General features: G+C 51.0%; 1 protein-coding gene and 1 long non-coding RNA gene across 2 annotated transcripts; both read right to left on the reverse strand.

The window, feature by feature from the left end:
- Positions 1-435: 435 nt before the first annotated feature.
- Positions 436-17,385, reverse strand: LOC122377093 (muscarinic acetylcholine receptor DM1-like). The gene is made up of 3 exons (XM_043357052.1): positions 16,602-17,385; positions 6,884-7,007; positions 436-3,315 (listed from the first exon to the last, which is right to left on the reverse strand). The coding sequence occupies exons 1-3, from the start codon at positions 17,375-17,377 to the stop codon at positions 2,356-2,358; spliced, it is 1,860 nt and encodes a 619-aa protein (XP_043212987.1). The 5' UTR covers positions 17,378-17,385; the 3' UTR covers positions 436-2,355.
- Positions 3,433-7,819, reverse strand: LOC122377094. The gene is made up of 3 exons (XR_006255777.1): positions 7,795-7,819; positions 6,884-7,007; positions 3,433-3,476 (listed from the first exon to the last, which is right to left on the reverse strand). It is a non-coding gene; the product is annotated as an uncharacterized LOC122377094 (long non-coding RNA).
- Positions 17,386-17,889: the final 504 nt, after the last annotated feature.

The following is a 17,889-nucleotide window of genomic DNA, read 5'->3' on the forward strand; positions in this document are numbered from 1 at the left end:
TCGGTTCGGTTTGTCTCGGAGGCCGGCGATCTTCTCTGCTCCTGAAGCGCGCGGCCGTTCACTGGAATGTAGACTGTCCCGCCTGACAGGCATGTATTGCGGTACAGTCTAGCCGACGTTCCGCAGGGTTCCACTGACTGAGAGCCGTGTGCTCCGCGAACATAAGCAATCAACCGTTGCATTCACTCACAAACTGCGTTTCTAGCCGGTCCGTTGCGAACAGGGTTTCGCCAGTTGCTGTTCTATGTACATAAGATGCCTCTCAGAACAGCACCAGAGTACCCCGTGACTTGCTCACTAAGCCCAAATGGGAGTAGGTGTGGGACTGGGCCCGTGATATCGCCGACCACTGAGGGTAAATGTGAGAGATGTTACCTACAAACGGCTCGATTCAGCCACGGGACGAAAATGGTTTGAACGATGATCTCGTAAGGACGCCCATGAAGGCAATAGTTTATTCATAGTTCAACCCACTTCATTCCACATAGACATAATGCATTCATGTAACGCAATACCATTAGAATGTGGCCAAAAACACAAAGCGATGACATGGTGAAGTACCTATCCAGCGCAATTGCGCTTGGTCGACATCAAGATACCACGGTACCAGCTCCAGAAAACACTCATCTACACATGCATACACATACACGCAGAAGCGCGTAGATCAACGCTCGAAAATATGAGCTTTTCGTGTTCTTGGGCGTATAAAATTGTGTGCGGGTACGATAATCGACAAATGTTGTGAACAACAAACATCTTACGCTTATTCGGCGGTATCAGGGATGCAGTTACGGATGTCTCAGGCAAATTTTAGCCAAAAATGCCTTCAGGATCGCAATGAAATGAGCGTCGATAAAACGAACGGCATAAAAGCAGTCCTCTAAACCGTTCGCTTTCCACCTTTAAATACAACAGGAAACAGCGGGTCAAACCTCACACCGATCGATACGCAGCCGCCGGGCCTTGTCGGCGCAAATGTCGGTCTCACGGGAGATATGTATCTGCCAAAGGTCCCTCACTCGCTAAAGTCGGCGTCTGGGAAGACGCTCGATGCGAAACGTGAGAGCAGCCACTGAAAAACGGTGGCCCGAGTTCATATACACTGAAGCGATGGTCCCCTTCCTACAGCTACACACCGTACAGCGCCGTCACGGGAAAACATGGCGGGACTAGACTCTCCCGGCGGAGTCACACCACACGGCAAACGGACTAGAGTCTCCCGGCGGAGTTATGCCACACGGCAAACGGACTAGAGTCTCCCGGCGGAGTCACACCACACGGCAAACGGACTCACAAAGGAGTCGCACCGCTCGGAAAACGGACTAGAGTCTCCCGGCGGAGTCGCATCGCACGGCAAACGTGGGCTCTGACACGGCATGGCTGTAAATCAGCGACATGCTCGGTACTGTCCAGTCACATCTAACACACATCTCCACCGAAAATACACATATACACACATCCGACTTAAAGTGAAACATAAAGGCGAAGTTAACGAATGTCATATATGAATATGACAGAAGTGTTACATCTACAAACGAGACAATGGCATACTTAAACGTTCATCAATCGACCAGAACCGTCTTAATTCGATGTGGAAAGGACCATCGCCAGTATTGCTCAATGCTACTGCTTCAACCCACTCTACAACTAATTCGGAGAGCGAAATCATTTTGTGTATGTTACACCGATTAAAATATTTTGGACACCCAGGTTGTTCGAAGAATGGCTTGCTTAGGGTGGCAAGCCCCACACGAATTGTAAAGCATGGATAAAAAAGGCAACCTCAATAAAGATAGTGAGCTTTCTAAATTATAATGCTTTTATGTAATCGGTTATCGTTATGCTATTCAATCTTTACTCTAGAATAACACCTAACTCTTGAGTCTCTACATAAGCCAAACACTCATACTCTTAAGAAAACGTCGACAAGCCTCTTGAAAGCTCAATAACACTTGGGGCCGATAAAGGTGACATTTTTAGGAAGCAGTTGAGAACATCTTTGGCCACAAGCGTGTAAACAGTCGGAAACGCGAACTGTTCCCTCTTTGAAACACTGAGCAGTAAAACTTCCTGGAACAATTGTCCAGTATGCACTTGTTAGCGCGATGTAGACCTTTTTCAAACAACGGGCGAAGAACTTTCGCCAGGCCCTACCTTCCCCTCTTCTCTTCCGTTGAAAGTTAACACAACGTTTTATAACATTAAACATCGCAGATACACACATACAAAGTACCGAGCCGACGGAAATGGTCAGCTGGACAAACTTCACAAACAAGTTACTCACACTGCCGCCAACAGCAGAGTCCAGCAATATACCCTGAGTCCAGCAGGGTCTGTACAATCCAACACAATCTGTCAGTTGTAGTAGACTCTGTTGGCCGGGTGGCGCTTGTTCTTGGACCACGTACAGGTGAGGATTTTCACATAGGTCCTGCGGAAGGAGGCGTTACACAGGGCGTAGCAGAGCGGGTTCACAGTGGAGTTGATGTAGCACAGATAGTAGGAGAAGTTCCACAACTGGTCCGGGATGCAGTCGTCACACTCCAACATTACTCGGATCAGCACCAGCACGTTATACGGCGTCCACGTGATTATAAACGCCAACAAAATGGCCGACAGCGTCTTGGCCGCTTTCCGCTCCTGTTTCTTCTCTTCGCGTTTCTTTTTCTTCTTCGGATTGGGCGCTTTGGCGAGCTGTTTGGGTATGACGCGCGCGTTGAGCGGGATCCTCAGGTCCGGCAGCTGGGAGGGCCGCCGGGAGACCGGCGGGGGCGGCGGCAGCGGCAGGTCCTCGTCGGAGCTGTCGCTGTCGTCCTCTGCCGCTGCCGCTGCCGCCGCCGCTGCGGCGGCGGGTCTCCGCGCCGCCCTGGCCGCCGCCGCCCCCGCCCTGGCGGCCGCCGGCGCCGGACTCCTGCTCAGCGGACAGTGCGGCTGGTGGCCCGCCTCCGCGTCCGCGTCCGAGTCGCTCAGCATGGTGATGCTCGGGTCGGCGCTGGGCGTCACCGGCTCCGGAAACTTGATGACGATCGTGTAGACGCTCTCGGAGGAGAGGCTCCGCGAGGCGCCCAGCGTGCCGGCGCTGGCGTTGCGCCGCAGCCCGCTGAGGATGGGCAGTGGGGAGGGGATGGTGTGCCGCCCGTACGTGCACATGTAGGTGGGGGTCGTGTATACGGCGCTGTTGGTCTGCCGGAGCGACTGGTGGCGGCCGTTGGGAGCCGTGCGCGCCGCCAGCGGCAGGTCCATCGCCGAGTGGTGGTGTGCCCGGTCCGAGCCGCCGCCGCACCAGGCGCTCAGCCGCCGCCAGCTGCCGCCGCCCTGTGAATACAGTACCAGTCAGAGGTCAGGACAGTACTATCGGACCGCCGCTCCAGGCACTCAGCCGCCGCCAGCTGCCGCCGCCCTGTGAATACAGTACCAGTCAGGACAGTATGGCCGCCGCCGCACCAGGCGCTCAGCCGCCGCCAGCTGCCGCCGCCCTGCGAATACAGTACGAGTCAGGTCAGCACATATCGGACCGCCGCCATGTGAGAGCACATAGCACTGGTTTGGACTCGGAGGAGGGCACAGACCACCAATGCGGAAACCTTAGGCAGTGTCCTGTGCACTCAAAACCAGTCAGGACTAGAGGAAAAGGTCAGGGACCACCAGCGTGGACAAGACAATCCACATGCAACGTCTCTATACGTGCCAAGGACCTGGCTACTGCAGGGCTATGCGTGATTCATGACGTGGAGCTTGACTTTGGGCAGGACCAATGTATGCATGAGAGCTTCCCCGAACCACAGGACAGTGTCTCCTACATGTCGCTAATGAGAAATCCTACCTCCTCGCTTCTCGGAAAGCCTGTGGGCGGTTGGAAGCTATTCCATTCCAGGAAGCGAAACCATGAGTTTTCGTTGACAGTGTTTAATGAGAATGAGATATACGACTCTGGGAATGCGATACACTTCAAATTAGATAATATTTCTATGAAAAATCAGGTACAATATGCGAATGAAGATTAGCAGCTAAGTTAGCCTTCCTGAAATGAAAACTACGCTTTCTCCGTTGTAAACTATCTTGAAAAAAAAAACTGAAACAAAATATGGTGACGAAAATTGAAATGATACACTTGAAACAACCTTGCGTTAGGCGGCACGGGCGGACATCGATAGCAGCGCCTCTATCGGTCACTAGGGAAAGCTGGGCTGTAGGCGACGAAATACCGGCTGAGTTGTCACACGTTGAATAGGTTTATAGACATCCGTCTTGTGAAAAAGTTGAACTTTTGCCTTCAATATTTCTACAGGCAATTTTAGAAGTGTCTTCACATACCTAGATTACAACACCGTTAAGATTATTGTATTCACTTCAAGCCTTCCCTATTGTTCTTGATGATGCGGGAACTATTTCTAATTAGTGTTTCTATTTTAAAAAAGAACATATTGTGCAAACGATGAAAAAAACATAGATGGAAGATTTTAAATGCAATTTTCTCTAGCAATTAATGATAAATTATCTACAGATCAAGGAAAAGATGCATGCTAACTGATAATTTAAAGTTCTTGGGGCCAGTTGTTTTCTTCTTTTCTTACGTCGCCCCAATGACCGCGAATACACTTGTGATAACGCCTATCGGACCTACGCATTCTCCGTTGACAGAGATGTAACAGCGAAAGTGATAACGGTTCATCACACACATTTCCCCTGTCTACCACCAACAGGTCGTCCATAGCGACCACTGAGATTGCCAGGGCTTGAAATCAACATCACTTGTGCAGCAACCCATTCAATCGTACCGAATAGTCGCAGAACTGTTCGGGTGCAAATATCGGATACTTTACCGGCCAAATGGTCGCCCGGCAAAACCGTTACTAGTCGGAAACGGTCCCGTTTTGAGCGAGTTAGTGGCGCACATACTGCCAGGTAAATCGAATGTCGGATATATTGAATGGTTGTCGAATAAATGTCAGTTTGAGGCTCCAATAAGGCGGGACCAGAATAAAAATAGCGAGACAGGATGGTAGCCACCTGTTTGGGCACTGCCTTCCAATGCACTTCTTTAGCAAGTATCTGTCCACTCCAGTAGCTCTCTCGACATCATCTAGCCGACACAACACCTTTTACCCCGTTATCTATTCACATTATATTCTTATCATCTATCCAGTCTACCACCTCCCCACCATTCTTTATCCACCCACCACCTCTACCCTCATTACCTTCTTATCCACTCCACCACCTTTCCACCATTCTCTCTCCACCCCTCCTCTCCCACCATTCTCTCTCTCTCCACCCCCTCCTCTCCTGCCGTTCCTCTGTCCCGACTCTGGGCGGCTGCACAGCGGCCGTCGCCTTCATCGACCGCTGGTGGGCGGCACCGTCCCAACCCTCCCGGCGGGCGGTCAGAGCGCGGCCCGGCACCGGCCAGCCGCCCATCGACACGATCCTCGGCTTCCTGCGACCACCGAGCACACCTGTTGCGCGGGGAGGCGTATACCGAGCGAGTGTGGCCGCTGTTCTGTAGTGTGGTGATTGACCTAGTGGTGACACGTTAGGTGGCGACCGCTTTGTTTGAAGATTGTTCTATACTGTGTAATGGTCGTAATGGGTTAATAACCGTTGGGTTATTAAGTCTGTTTGTATGCGTGGGTGTAATCACCCCTGTATGATAATTATCCTGCTGTTCCATTCCCCGATTATCCTGATGGCCGCTTCTCTCCTATGTCGTGCGATCGTTTTCCGATGGGTCTGCGTCTCCGTGTCTCCTCCCAGGAGACTGCCATCGGGCAGCGCTGGATGGGGAGTGGCCTGCTCGAGATGCACCATCGCACTCCCAGGAGTCGCCCCGTGGCAATGTCCCGCGCCACAGTACATTTATTTGATTATTTGTTGCGCTCACTCAATGGAGGCAGAGGCTGTCAGAGGCAGAGTATCCGGCCAATCCACCAAGTTTACCGTGTTTTATCAGTTGGGCAGGCACCAATCAATGTTTGAATGCACTTCGCAGCTTTGAATCAGTCTTATAAGTAAAAACGTACCGGCTGGCGACAGGGCTCTTTGTGATTTCCGCCAACAGAGGTTAAAGTTAGCATTATTTATTGTCGATTTCAAATATTCAAACTTTAAGTATGCTTCTTTTCAATTCAGCTTATTTTTCAAGCTTCTTTGTTTCAAATGCCTTTCAAATGCTTATCCTTCTTTGAATAAGAAGCATGCTTTAAACAAAACAAAAAAGAGCGCTGCATTTCAATATGTCCTGTAAACACAACTTCATTGTGACTGCAGCTCTCCCCATTACTAGCAGCTCTGTTATTCTGTGCCCCGGGTGTGCACACGTCCTTACATAAGGCCGGGAGGGACCATCCATTGACGTAAATGAAGTCCCTCGGGCATGCAGTTTATATAACGGGCCAACACTCCGCGGGTAACCGCGCTAACTTTGTCAAGTTGACTCAAATCTAGTCGGAATTAACATAAAGGTCTTATGTGGTATTTCCAACTTTGATCATTGTGCCGCCTAAGGACGCAACTAAGCCCATGGTTCCAACTGCGAGGGACTTTCTGAGGTAGGCATACATACCACAGTTGTGCGATATAATTAACACATGACTCATGAGGTTTGGAGAGGATTATGCTGAATTAGAAGAAACGATCATAGTAGTTATAGCGATACTGCGGCAGCCGGCAGTCCACTTAAAATGGAAGCATTGTACTCACAATTGTCTAAAAATCATTTTCGAAAACCCCAACTACTCAAACAGAGCAATTCTTCTGACCTAATGTAAAACACACACAAAACCATTGATACCGAAGTAGGTATGTTCCGGCGGCCTCCCAGCAGCGCTTTCTCACAGTCTCGCCCCCTGCACCGCCGCACCGGCGCGGTGTTGCTGCGCGCTCTCACCTTGTCCGCCCATCGTGCCGGTGTGGGCCGGCCGCCGCCGCCGCTCCTCAGACTGTCGTCTCGCTGGGACGGTGTGCGGTCAGCCCTCCGCCGGTGAGACTCGGAGCCCCCCTCCTCCGTCTGACTGTGGGAGCACACACGGACACACGGTCAGTCAGAGGAACGACGCAGGAGTCTCATTGGGTTAGTAGCCTAAGTAAGCACGAGAAAACACTGCATCGCACAGTGTACGTGCTCTGCTCCAGCCCATCCCTGTTGCTCCTACATTCTCATCTTGCCATTAGCTCATGACCTTTCGTGGCTCGCCGACCGTTCGGTTATTTTCAGGAGAAATGACTTGATTTTTCTCACCCACGAAGGCAGCAATCAGCATGCCTGAAGTTAAGAGCACGCCATTCTACATAAGCAAAATTTCTAGGAAAAGCACACGCACCTACATTTCCATGTTCAGTGTTTTAAAAGCTACACTGGTCGCTGGTCAGCTCATGGTCTCAGTCCCAGCCTCCACCAAGGGCTGCAGCCTGGTAGAGCGCACCCTCGTATCTCTTCATTCACTACGCAAATCCAGTTTATTAGCTGGCCAGCGCGGAGGACGGTACCTTTTGCCGAGGTCACGGAAGGTCACCACCACTGAGTCAGGAATACGGAAGTGCGCCGGGTTGCGACCAAAGCCTTTTAGCATTGACATTTGCAGCAGAGATTGAGAAATTCGGATAAAGACAAGGTCAAGGTCAGATAAGAACCAGGCAAGATTAGTTCCATAATCTCCCAGTCAGACTCCGGACCAAAGCATGCTGGGCTTGACTAGGGAGTGGGCATCCACTGGATTTTGTACGGCTAAATATGTACATTTTACAATTTAAAGACATGATGTGGAGATGAATTGTGAATTAAAATGAAATCGGACTTACTCCACAAGAGTTCGTTGGGTCGGAGCTTTCGAATTGTATTACAATTCTTCGTCAGCGAGAGTCGTATCGGATGTTAACATCGAATCGAAGGTACAGTGCGGATCGAACAAAATATGGGTCGGACAGGAGGGTCTCTGAGGCAACTAGTTGGTCTTGAAATAAACATACAAACACTGGGAAAACACGTGAATAATAACAGGATGCACACTTACTAGAAAAAGCCTGTAAAGGTCGGAGCGGTCCATTCTATGGCCTGGTCAAGACCCACAAGTACCCGAATCCACCATCCACTGAAGAAGAGCGACTCAGCTGGATTTCTAACCTGAAACTCCGGCCGATCTGCCCAGCTCACCGGGGTGTTGACTACGAGCTCACAAAACATCTGACAGCCTGTCTAAAAGTTCTCCCACGGCCTCCACACTCCATCAGTTCTCCGATGGAAGTCCTGGATCTGCTGCAGAGCATGGGTCACGCCACCAACAGCTGCCGCCTCATCTCGCTGGATGTGGAGGCCATGTTCCCATCTATACCTACCCAGTCGGCCATCTCTCTCATTCGAACCATGCTGAATGAAAACCAAGACGCCCTCTCTGACGTAACCTGCCTGAGGCCAGATGCAGTGGCTGACCTTCTCTGCATCTCCATCAAGAACTGCCATGCTGTCGTCCAGGACGGCGACCGAGAGAGATGGTTTAGGCAGACTGCTGGCCTAGCCATGGGTAAAAGTTACTCACCAGTTGTCGCGGACTTGTACATGGGCTGGGAACGTGACTTGGAACTACTGGCAGCCAACTGTGGAGGGAGAATTTATTCATTCTGCAGATATGCTGATGACTACCTGGTCCTCTTCGAAGGCAGCGACACCATCCTCAATGCATGGGTGGAGCTGCTCAACAACAAGGACCAGAACATCAAAGTCACTACTGAGATCGAAGAAAATCGACGACTGCCCTACCTAGACATCATGATCACAAGACAGGACAACAAGTTCACTACAAATGTCTACCGGAAGGCATGCACCACTAACCAAGTACCGGCCTTCAACTCCTATACAGAGACGCGCTATCTGAGATCAGCCATCAGATCTGACTGCTTACGTGCCATCCGCTACTGCTCCTCCGTCAAAGACCGCCTGCAAGAACTTGATTTTATACGCAAGAAATTCCACCGACACGGCTACCCTCTCTCGTTCATCAACCCGATCCTAAGAAGAACAGAAAAGGACCTCCAGCTGAAGGCCAGGGCTCTGCCGTCGCCACCGAACCCCAGCCCGCTGCCTGCACCCGTCCGGCTCTCGGTTCCGTTCGCTGGTCCCTGCTTCTACCAACTGAAGCGAGAAGCCAACAAGATCGGCATTCAGCTCGTGTCGAAGCCGTCGCAGACCATCGGGACCCTCCTCTGTAGCCAAGCCAAGCACCGTCTACCCAAGCAGCAGGAGAGCAATGTCATCTACTGCATCGAGTGCTCCTGCCGGGTAGAAGGTGACCCGGTCGTCTACATCGGAGAAACGGACCGAGAACTTGGAACCAGAGTCCGCGAGCACCGAGAGAGCTGGGCGGGCTCGGTCCGCTCCAGAGCCAACGCTTCAGCGTTCAGCACGCACCGGGACTGCACGCCGGCCTTCGACGACGCCAAAATCCTGAACCGTGCCTGCCACCACCAGATGAGACTCCTTCTCGAATCGGCCTACATTCGTACCGTGGGACGGCGGGAAGCCGTCCTAGTGTCACCCAATGACGCGAATGTGAACCGCAACTCTGGTGCCCTGCTGCAAGACAGGTGGCTTCCCATTATTCGCCGTTTCTGCCGTTAAAAAGTTCATTTATAGAATTTATCATTTTGATATTTTATATCTTAGTCTAGTCATGGATGAGATAATAATGGATTGGTGTCTTGGCAGTTTTTGGCGACATTGAGCTCAGGCCTGCCATCTAGCGGGAGAATTATCGTAAGTTAGGAGCAAGCCGAGTGAACGCCGCTGATTAGCATTGTGACACATGGGAGTGTGGTACTGTAGTAGCGGGCTTGTCGTGCAATTTTTCAAAAGGTTTTGTCTTTATATGTCAGTAAAAGCGAAGAAATTAATAAATTTATGTGCAGGGTCAGTAATAAGATAAGCAGTTCCATGTTATTTCCTCATTAAATCGTGAAACAGGGAGTTATTGGAGACTTCGCCAGCACGTGTCGTTTTCGCTATTTTTCACATGAGTTTTACTTGGCCTAAATCAAACAAATTGTCCGATCAAAGAACAAAACGAACGTTAAGTACTATCTATAAGTCTAATGAAAAAGTTGAACGGATTTGCTAACGTCATTGCCGCTCAATACGTCATTCAAGACGCTCTATGAAAAAGACCCAACCAGTGCTGCGTAGTCGATGAAATTTCAGTGACTTTGGCTCCATCTCCGATTCCGGTATCCAAATATCGACTCCGACTCCTCCGGGCAGAACTGTCGATTCACACAGACTCCGACTCTGACTCCGACTCTGCAGCCCTGGTAAGTCTGTGGAGTCGATGACTTTTCAGTGACGTTCGACTCATACTCCGACTACAGCTTTTAAAAATCAACCGACTCCGAGTAGGAACTGAACCGCTGGCTCTGACTACAATTCCGCAGCCCTGGCCCAAGATAGCCGCCCAAAACAACTTTGATGTGTGATCTTCTTCGTACATTGTTAATGTTATTTTAAACAAGGAGTGAAAAAGGGAGACGAAGCCTTCACAAACAAGGATCTCCTGTTGCAGATCATGATCAGCTGCTGGAACAGAAAGGCATAAACACCACGCATCTCAGTTTATCGTTTTCCTAACGACTCTGCACCAATGTAAGCACTGATCAATGCATTGCGAGCATCGATGTGACATTTGTGTACAAGTTTGAGTGTTATCCGCCCAGCCGTTCTTGAGATATGGAAGTGGCACCCCGCAGTCCGCACGTGCGCACGTGCAGTAGCACCCTCATAGTGACACATGGAAATGCATTGGCCACTGGGTGCCTAACTATTGACGAAGTTTTACTGTAATGGGCCCAGCCAATGCGGAGTTACTTTATGTGGAACAATTTCGACACCCCTAAGTTGGCACGTGGCACGTGCCGTAACAATTAACTAAGATGAAGAAAATCGAGCGAAATTCGGAGAAGGAATAAGCGTACCAAATACGTATGACATATTGTCAAACTGCTGTACCATTGTGAGTAAATGACCATTGAAAAGGTCGTACAAGCCGATGGGACTGGGCGTTTCAATACACACCGTCGTACGCATTTTATTTTCGTTATTACCTTAATGCTGCTTGACATTTTTGGCTTTCAAGCATTCAAGACATTTTTTATCGTCTCAAGTCCAATAAGATTACCTCCAACTCGTGGGAATATACACTTCAAGCCAACTAGCACACCACACCCACGTGTGTCATAATGCTGAGAGATGGCGTTCATTCGGGTTGCTCCTTACTTACGATAATTCTCTCGCTAGATGGCAGGCCTGATCCCAATGTCGCGGATCCCAATGTTAATTTCCACGAGACACCAATCCAGTGTTATATCATCCATGGTCTAGTTTACTATTCGTGTTTTTGTAAAGCTTTATCTCTGCTTTAGGTACTGTTTGCACCTAATCTATGCAATTTTTTACATGTCATTAACTGTATTTTTACCTACCTGCCTATATTTTTGTATTAGATATTTTACTAGTGTGTTTTATACCCATTTTACAGGCTTTTTTCTAGTAATAAGTGTGCATCCTGTTATTATTCACGTGTTTTCCCAGTGTTTGTATGTTTATTTCAAGACCAACTAGTTGCCTCAGAGACCCTCCTGTCCGACCCATATTTTGTTCGATCCGCACTGTACCTTCGATTCGATGTTAACATCCGATACGACTCTCGCTGACGAAGAATTGTAATACAATTCGAAAGCTCCGACCCAACGAACTCTTGTGGAGTAAGTCCGATTTCATTTTAATTTACATTTTACAAGTTACACTCTATGCATAGTGTCTGCAATTGTCCTAGTGATGATGTTAATCCGTTGTAAACAATTCCTGTTTATGAAACATCAACACAACTTCTAGACCTCCACCTCACTGCACCTAGTGAGCGGAGTCCTTCCTCCCAGTCCGTCTCGGCCTGCGGCAGAGCTGAGTGGCAGACCGTGGCGGCAGGCCGTGCAGTGGTGGCCCGGGCTGCCTTCAGTCTCGGCTCTGATCGATCGGCGGAGGATTCTCACGGCCAGCCGTCCCGCCACCGCCAGCGTCTCCGGCTGTCCCTTTCGCGCTCCTCTGCTCCCCACAGAACTGGGCGGGTTACACCGGGACACTGGGTCGTGCCGGAAAGTGGGATTGTCTTCTTGCAACGCGGAACGGAATGGAATCATCTTATTACAACTGTAAGCGAAACTATTTAAAAGCAAAGCATTTGCGACAAGCATCGGCCAGTGAGATGGGATGAGGCTTCCATGTAGAATGTTTCCAGGTTAAAACGGAGGGCTAAAGCAGGATGACAGAACTGAAGCATTGAGGTGCCAATAGCCGACCTGTCAACGGTGCTGTTACGGTGAGCGCACACTCTTGTCCTTCACCTACGGTGCAATTTTGAGCACCATTCCATTCAAACAGATAACACTCAACACCCCACGTGTCTGCTGCATAGGAAGCCACAGAGCACCATTCCACTGAGACTAGCCGGGTCCTTCCTGACGGGGCCGCTGCTGCGGGGGCTCTTCTTTACAGTTCCGTCCCGGTGGAGAGGGCCGCCGATTTCCCACAGGTGGCACAAACCTAACGATACGCCACCGCGCCGAGCGAACTCGCCGTAACTCTATTTATACACCATTCCGGAGCCGAGCTGCAACATGGCGGCGTCTGGAGTTGGACCATGTCCATCCCGCGGCCCTGTGCTGACCGTTTGGAACGTTTATCCCCGGAGGCAGGGTGCCCGGCGGACGTGTGTGTTTCTCTGCGGAAGAAGCGTCTCCGCGTGATCCTCTGTCCCCGGTGGGAACGCCGGGCCTGAGGTAATTTACTGGAGGTCGGCACACAGCACGCGAGGGAAGCCACGCCACCAGCCGGGCCGGCGCGCCGGGCCATCTCCGGCGGCGGCCCACATTGGACACCGGCCCAGGCCGGACGGTCACACGTGCAGAGCGGCAGGTCGGGCTGAAAGGTCATACTCGAGCCCATCCGATCACCTGGTCAGCGGGTACACGTTGAAGGACACTCGCAGATCCATCTGAATACCATCGGCCAGGTAAGACGAAGACTCAAATTAAATCACTCGACTAGGTCACCGAATCAGATCACACGAACGCACAGACCACGGACCAGGTTAAAATTATACCACCTACTGGTTTGGAGGAAAAGGACGGTGCAATGCAACCCAGACTACAAAGGTCAGACTAGTGAAGCTGCGACTGAGAAAATCAAGCTACGCGATATAATTTTCATGTCATATGTATGTCACTATAACACAGTTTTGCATTTATATGTAAGTTACACGATAAAGTACAGCATTAGATCCGGTGCATACTACATACCTTTTTTTTGGCACAAGATTCAATCCGTTCTCTAACCCGCTCGTTCACAACGCACCCCTGAGATCGTCTTCCCCGCTAGCAACTGACGCGTGAGTCGGAACGGGGAGGACAGCGGGCGCGGGAGCAGCGCGGCGGATTAATGCTGACCTCAGAGGCAACGCACGCAAAAAGCGGCGTCGGTTAGCGGCCCGGGTCCGGCTGAGCTGGCCGCTATCATTGTCAGCGACAACAAAGGCGGCCGGCGGGCCGGCAGTGTCGGAGCGAGACGTATCGGAAGGAAGTGTTGGTGGCTCCGCGGTACATCAGTCATCCAGTCCTCAATAAATGTGCACAGTTTGTAAGTATGCAAGAGATCTATAGCAAATATGGTTATGAGAAACAATCGGCTACACTGTGTTACATTGTATAGAGTGTTCCCTGGTGCCTGATCGTTTTGTAAGATCACAATTACTTTTCAATCAATAAATTTTTATCGGTACCCGAACGTTGTGAACGATGTGAAAATTGGTCCGACAGTTTCAGAGTTGCCCTATTCCCAAGCGAAAACATTTCAACAAGGCGCGGGTTAAACACTCAGTTCACAACTTCAGCGACCATTTTGACGATAATGACGGCAAAGTCAAAGCGAATGTATGAATATCTGCGACCCCACCTCGCGAAGATGCTCTTATAGCGCGAGCGACTGTCATGATTTGTGCGTAGGTCGTAACACATTTCACGGACAGTCTACCCACTAAATGCTTTACTCACGGCGCTTTAGTTTCACAAGAGCTGAATTATATATCACCTTCAAGCACATAACTTCGATCTGTCAAGACGTCAACGAATGTCATCAATCATTTCAAGTTTTCTCTTTTAACTTTCTCTGAAGCTTACCTAGTTAACTTAAGTTCAGGAAGTTGTGTGGATGGGTCAGCAATGGAACGAAGTACTCTGAGGACACGTCTAGTTTCATTTCCGGTGTCCTTTATTTCAGTAATGGCCTAATTAATCAAAGAGCGAGTGTTCCAAGCGAGTCTGACACACTTGCAGTCAAATATAATTTTCCGTGACGCACAAGAACTTCGAGCAAAAACTTTGTACGTACTTTGGTGAAATTTCTCAGTGGCGAAGCTGGAGGCTGGCACGGGTTAAATCGCCCTTGCATCAGCACCGTGTACGCAGCCTACAAGCTAACGAGATTAAATTGAGGCCGCGCCTCAGGCAACGGTTCACTGGAAACTACTCCGCCATTTCCTGGGTAGCGTCTTCCTCATTTTACTTTACCCCATTTGCGCGGGATTCATTACTCATTATTGCGCCTTGGCTACTGGGCAAAAACGTTTGCGAAGCAAATCTGTGAGCATATCTCTTTTACTGAACACTCGTTCTACCTAATCCACTCTCCTTAGCCACTGGCCGGACCACTAAATACGGCGGCGCTGACTCCGAGTTACCGCGGGGCCTGCGGTGTTTGGGCCAGATAACGGCTCGGCACGGCGGCGCACCGCTGACGCGCGGCGCGGCAGACGGCCGCCGACCATTCAGCCGGGCGCTGCGACCGTTTTGGCGGTGACGGCGCGGCCGGAGAGCCCGCCGGCCGGCCGGGAAGAATCGATCGCCGTCGTCGTCGTCGCCGCCGCCGCCGGCCGGCCGGCCGAGCCAGCCGGCCGGGGTGCTGCCCGGGGCGCGGCACGTGTTGGCTCAACGTTTTATCGCCTGTTTCCCGACAAATCGGCTTTGTTTTGCATCGCTGTCGGCGGCTGGTCGGCAAAAAGCGAAGCCGTCGGCCGCGTGGTGACAGCCATAGCGTATAGGCAGCAAGCTTTCCTGCAGCGGCGAAAACACGGGGAAAGATGCGCCCGCCCGCTGCCGGGATATTGAAAATGCTATTGAACGTAGCGCTATATGAAAAGTTGGGCCTCTAGCTCGTTCTGCTAGTGGTGCTGCAGATTTAGGAAAGCGACGCTCGTTCAATGACACTTTGAGGAAATGTCTCTGCCATAGCGGCACGGACTGACGGATATCAGCCGGGGTTCTGAAAGGTCAACCGATATAACTTCGAACAGAACATTAGACAAATGTTTCTGACTTCAAATAAAATAATCTAAGTATAAAGTGTATTAATTGAACTGTGACGAAAGTCATGAAATAATTTGTCAAATGTCAGCCTTGAAATGAAAGTGATTCATTCCAGTTTAAATTGGTGCCCCACTGGGAATATGGGTCAGGTATAAATACTCATGTTGTTCGCTGTTTACAATGCTTGCCCCTTTACCGACGCGTAGCTACATCGAGATCAAAACCCTTGAACTTGAACTGCATATATCCAATATTGCAGTGTAGACATTGAAAAGAGTGGTCTAATGCCTACCGATGACTGAACGGTCTGAAATTAAACTGCAGTAGCTTTCATACAGCCTATCCATCATCCGTCCAGTGCCTGCTCACATTCTCCCTTTTCTTCAATTTGATAACCTATTGTACTGCCTATGTGTCACTTATTTAAACACACCACAAAATGCCTTCTCAACACTCAGCAGGCACAAATATATTTCAGGAGTATCACTGCAGGACATAAATCGATAGTTCACTATAATTTAGTATCGGTTACGCTGGACACTTTGAGCTGTTCACTAACCTAAGCGATGACCGGCAAATGTCGGACGTCGGGGGAGACGCACGGCAGCCATCGATCTTCGTCGGGCCTGGTTTGGGTGGAAATGGCGCTTCCCAGGCGCACCATTTGTGAAAATGCAGCCACCCGATTTGTAACCGATGCCGACTCCTCCCCCGCACCAATGAATTGTAAATTGAAATATATTCAGTTTCCACATACTGATAGCCGAGGTAAGGGAAAGATGTTGAACTTTTCCTCGTAACACGGAATACGGAAACATAGCTAATAAGCATTCATCCAATCAATGTTCAAAAAATGCTGATAAGAATTGCCCTTTAGAGATTTAACAGTCCGCCGCATCTGCGAAGTCTTACAGAAGGAGGTCGCTCCTTCAATGCCTCTTATGCTACTGTCAGCATAATGCAAGGCATTATGCTGCTGTCGGGTGGAGATGATTAAGTGTAAGCTTGTTCATCTAGATGGAAAATCACAAACAATTAGAGTCGAACCTCAAGGTGCCGGACCCACTTAAACCGCTTAACCCACTTAAACCACACCGGACTGATAAATGATGTTGGATCTCCTGCTGTTCCTCAAGATGTACCTGGTGTTGGACCTCCTGCTGTTGTTGCCGTACCTGGTGTTGGACCTCCTGCTGTTGCTCCTGACTCACCTGGTGTTTGACCTCCTGCTGCTGTTCTTGCCAGCCTGCAGGTGGGTCAGATCCCGCTGCCGCTGCTCCGTCTCCAGCCATATCCGGTAGTACAGGCCACACATGATGAGCACGGGCAGGTAGAAGGCGGCGATGGCCGTGCCGAACGTCCAGTAGTGGTTGGTCTGCAGGAACTGGATGTAACACTCGTCCGGCGGCACGGTGCGTCGGCCCTCGATGTACGGCCACGCGTAGATCCAGGGCGGCCACAGGACCAGAGAGATGCCCCAGGCGCAGGCGATCATTGCTGCCGCTCGACGGTTCGTGCGCCGCGCTCGGTAGGTCAGCGGACGCGTCACAGAAAAGTACCGGTCGAAGCTGATAATGAGAAGGTTCAGCACGGACGCGTTCGATGCCAGGTAGTCCAGAGCGAGCCACGTGTCACAGACCACCGGACCCATCACCCACCGACCCATCACCTGGTACACCGTGAACAGCGGCATCGAGATGAGCCCGATGGCAAAATCGGCCACCGCCAGACTGAACAGGAAGTAGTTGCTGATGGTCTGCAGCTGCTTGTCGATGTGGAACGACACCATGACCATGATGTTGCCGACCACGGTGACGGAGACGAGCACGCTGGTCACCAGGATGAGCAGCACTGTCTGTGTCACCGAGTAGAAGCCGCCGCCGGCAGCCGTGGCGTTGGCCGCCGCTGAGCCGTTGACGAGGCCGTCGGCGGCGGCCGGGGGCGGCGCGGCCGTCAGCCAGGAGGCGGGCACGGGCTCCAGCTCCATGGCGGGGCCGCCGCCGGATCCACCTGAGGGGGAGGGAAGGGGGGGTCAGCCAGGAGGCAGGCACAGGCTCCAGCTCCATGGCGGGGCCGCCGCAGGATCCACCTGACGGGGAGGGAAGGCGGGGGGGGGGGGGGGGTCAGCCAGGAGGCGGGCACAGGCTCCAGCTCCATGGCAGGGCCGCAGCAGGATCCACCTGGGGAAGCTAGGGGGGGGGGAGTCAGTGGGGCGGCTGGTACGGGGAGAGGAAGGGACAGAGACAGAAAGAGACGGAAGCATGGAGGGAAGGTGGAAAGGGGAGTCGAACGAGATTCACAAAGGTAGACACATACAGAAAGGCTGACATTAGAGATGTGATGACGCATAAAGACCAAGTGAGACATGTTTGTGACAAGGAGATCTGACGACGACGAAATCAGACCAGACATTTCAATATCAAAGAGAAATTAGCGGACGGGTTAAAGCACTAATGCATAAACCGAACGGCAGAAACTCCCACGTAATGGTGGCATCCC

This window comes from Amphibalanus amphitrite, unplaced genomic scaffold (assembly GCF_019059575.1).
Source record: "Amphibalanus amphitrite isolate SeventyFive unplaced genomic scaffold, NRLGWU_Aamphi_draft 002511F_arrow, whole genome shotgun sequence".
NCBI lineage: Eukaryota > Metazoa > Arthropoda > Thecostraca > Balanomorpha > Balanidae > Amphibalanus > Amphibalanus amphitrite.

Bases quoted from the DNA above. Each gene is read 5' to 3' on its own strand.
- LOC122377093 (XM_043357052.1), bottom strand. From the start codon at position 17,377: ATGGAGCTGGAGCCCGTGCCCGCCTCCTGGCTGACGGCCGCGCCGCCC. The intron at 7,008-16,601 runs GTGAGTCAGGAG...GTGCTCCCACAG, and splicing joins AGCAGGAGGTCAAACACCAG to TCAGACGGAGGAGGGGGGCT. The intron at 3,316-6,883 runs GTGAGAGCGCGC...CTGTATTCACAG, and splicing joins CGGCACGATGGGCGGACAAG to GGCGGCGGCAGCTGGCGGCG.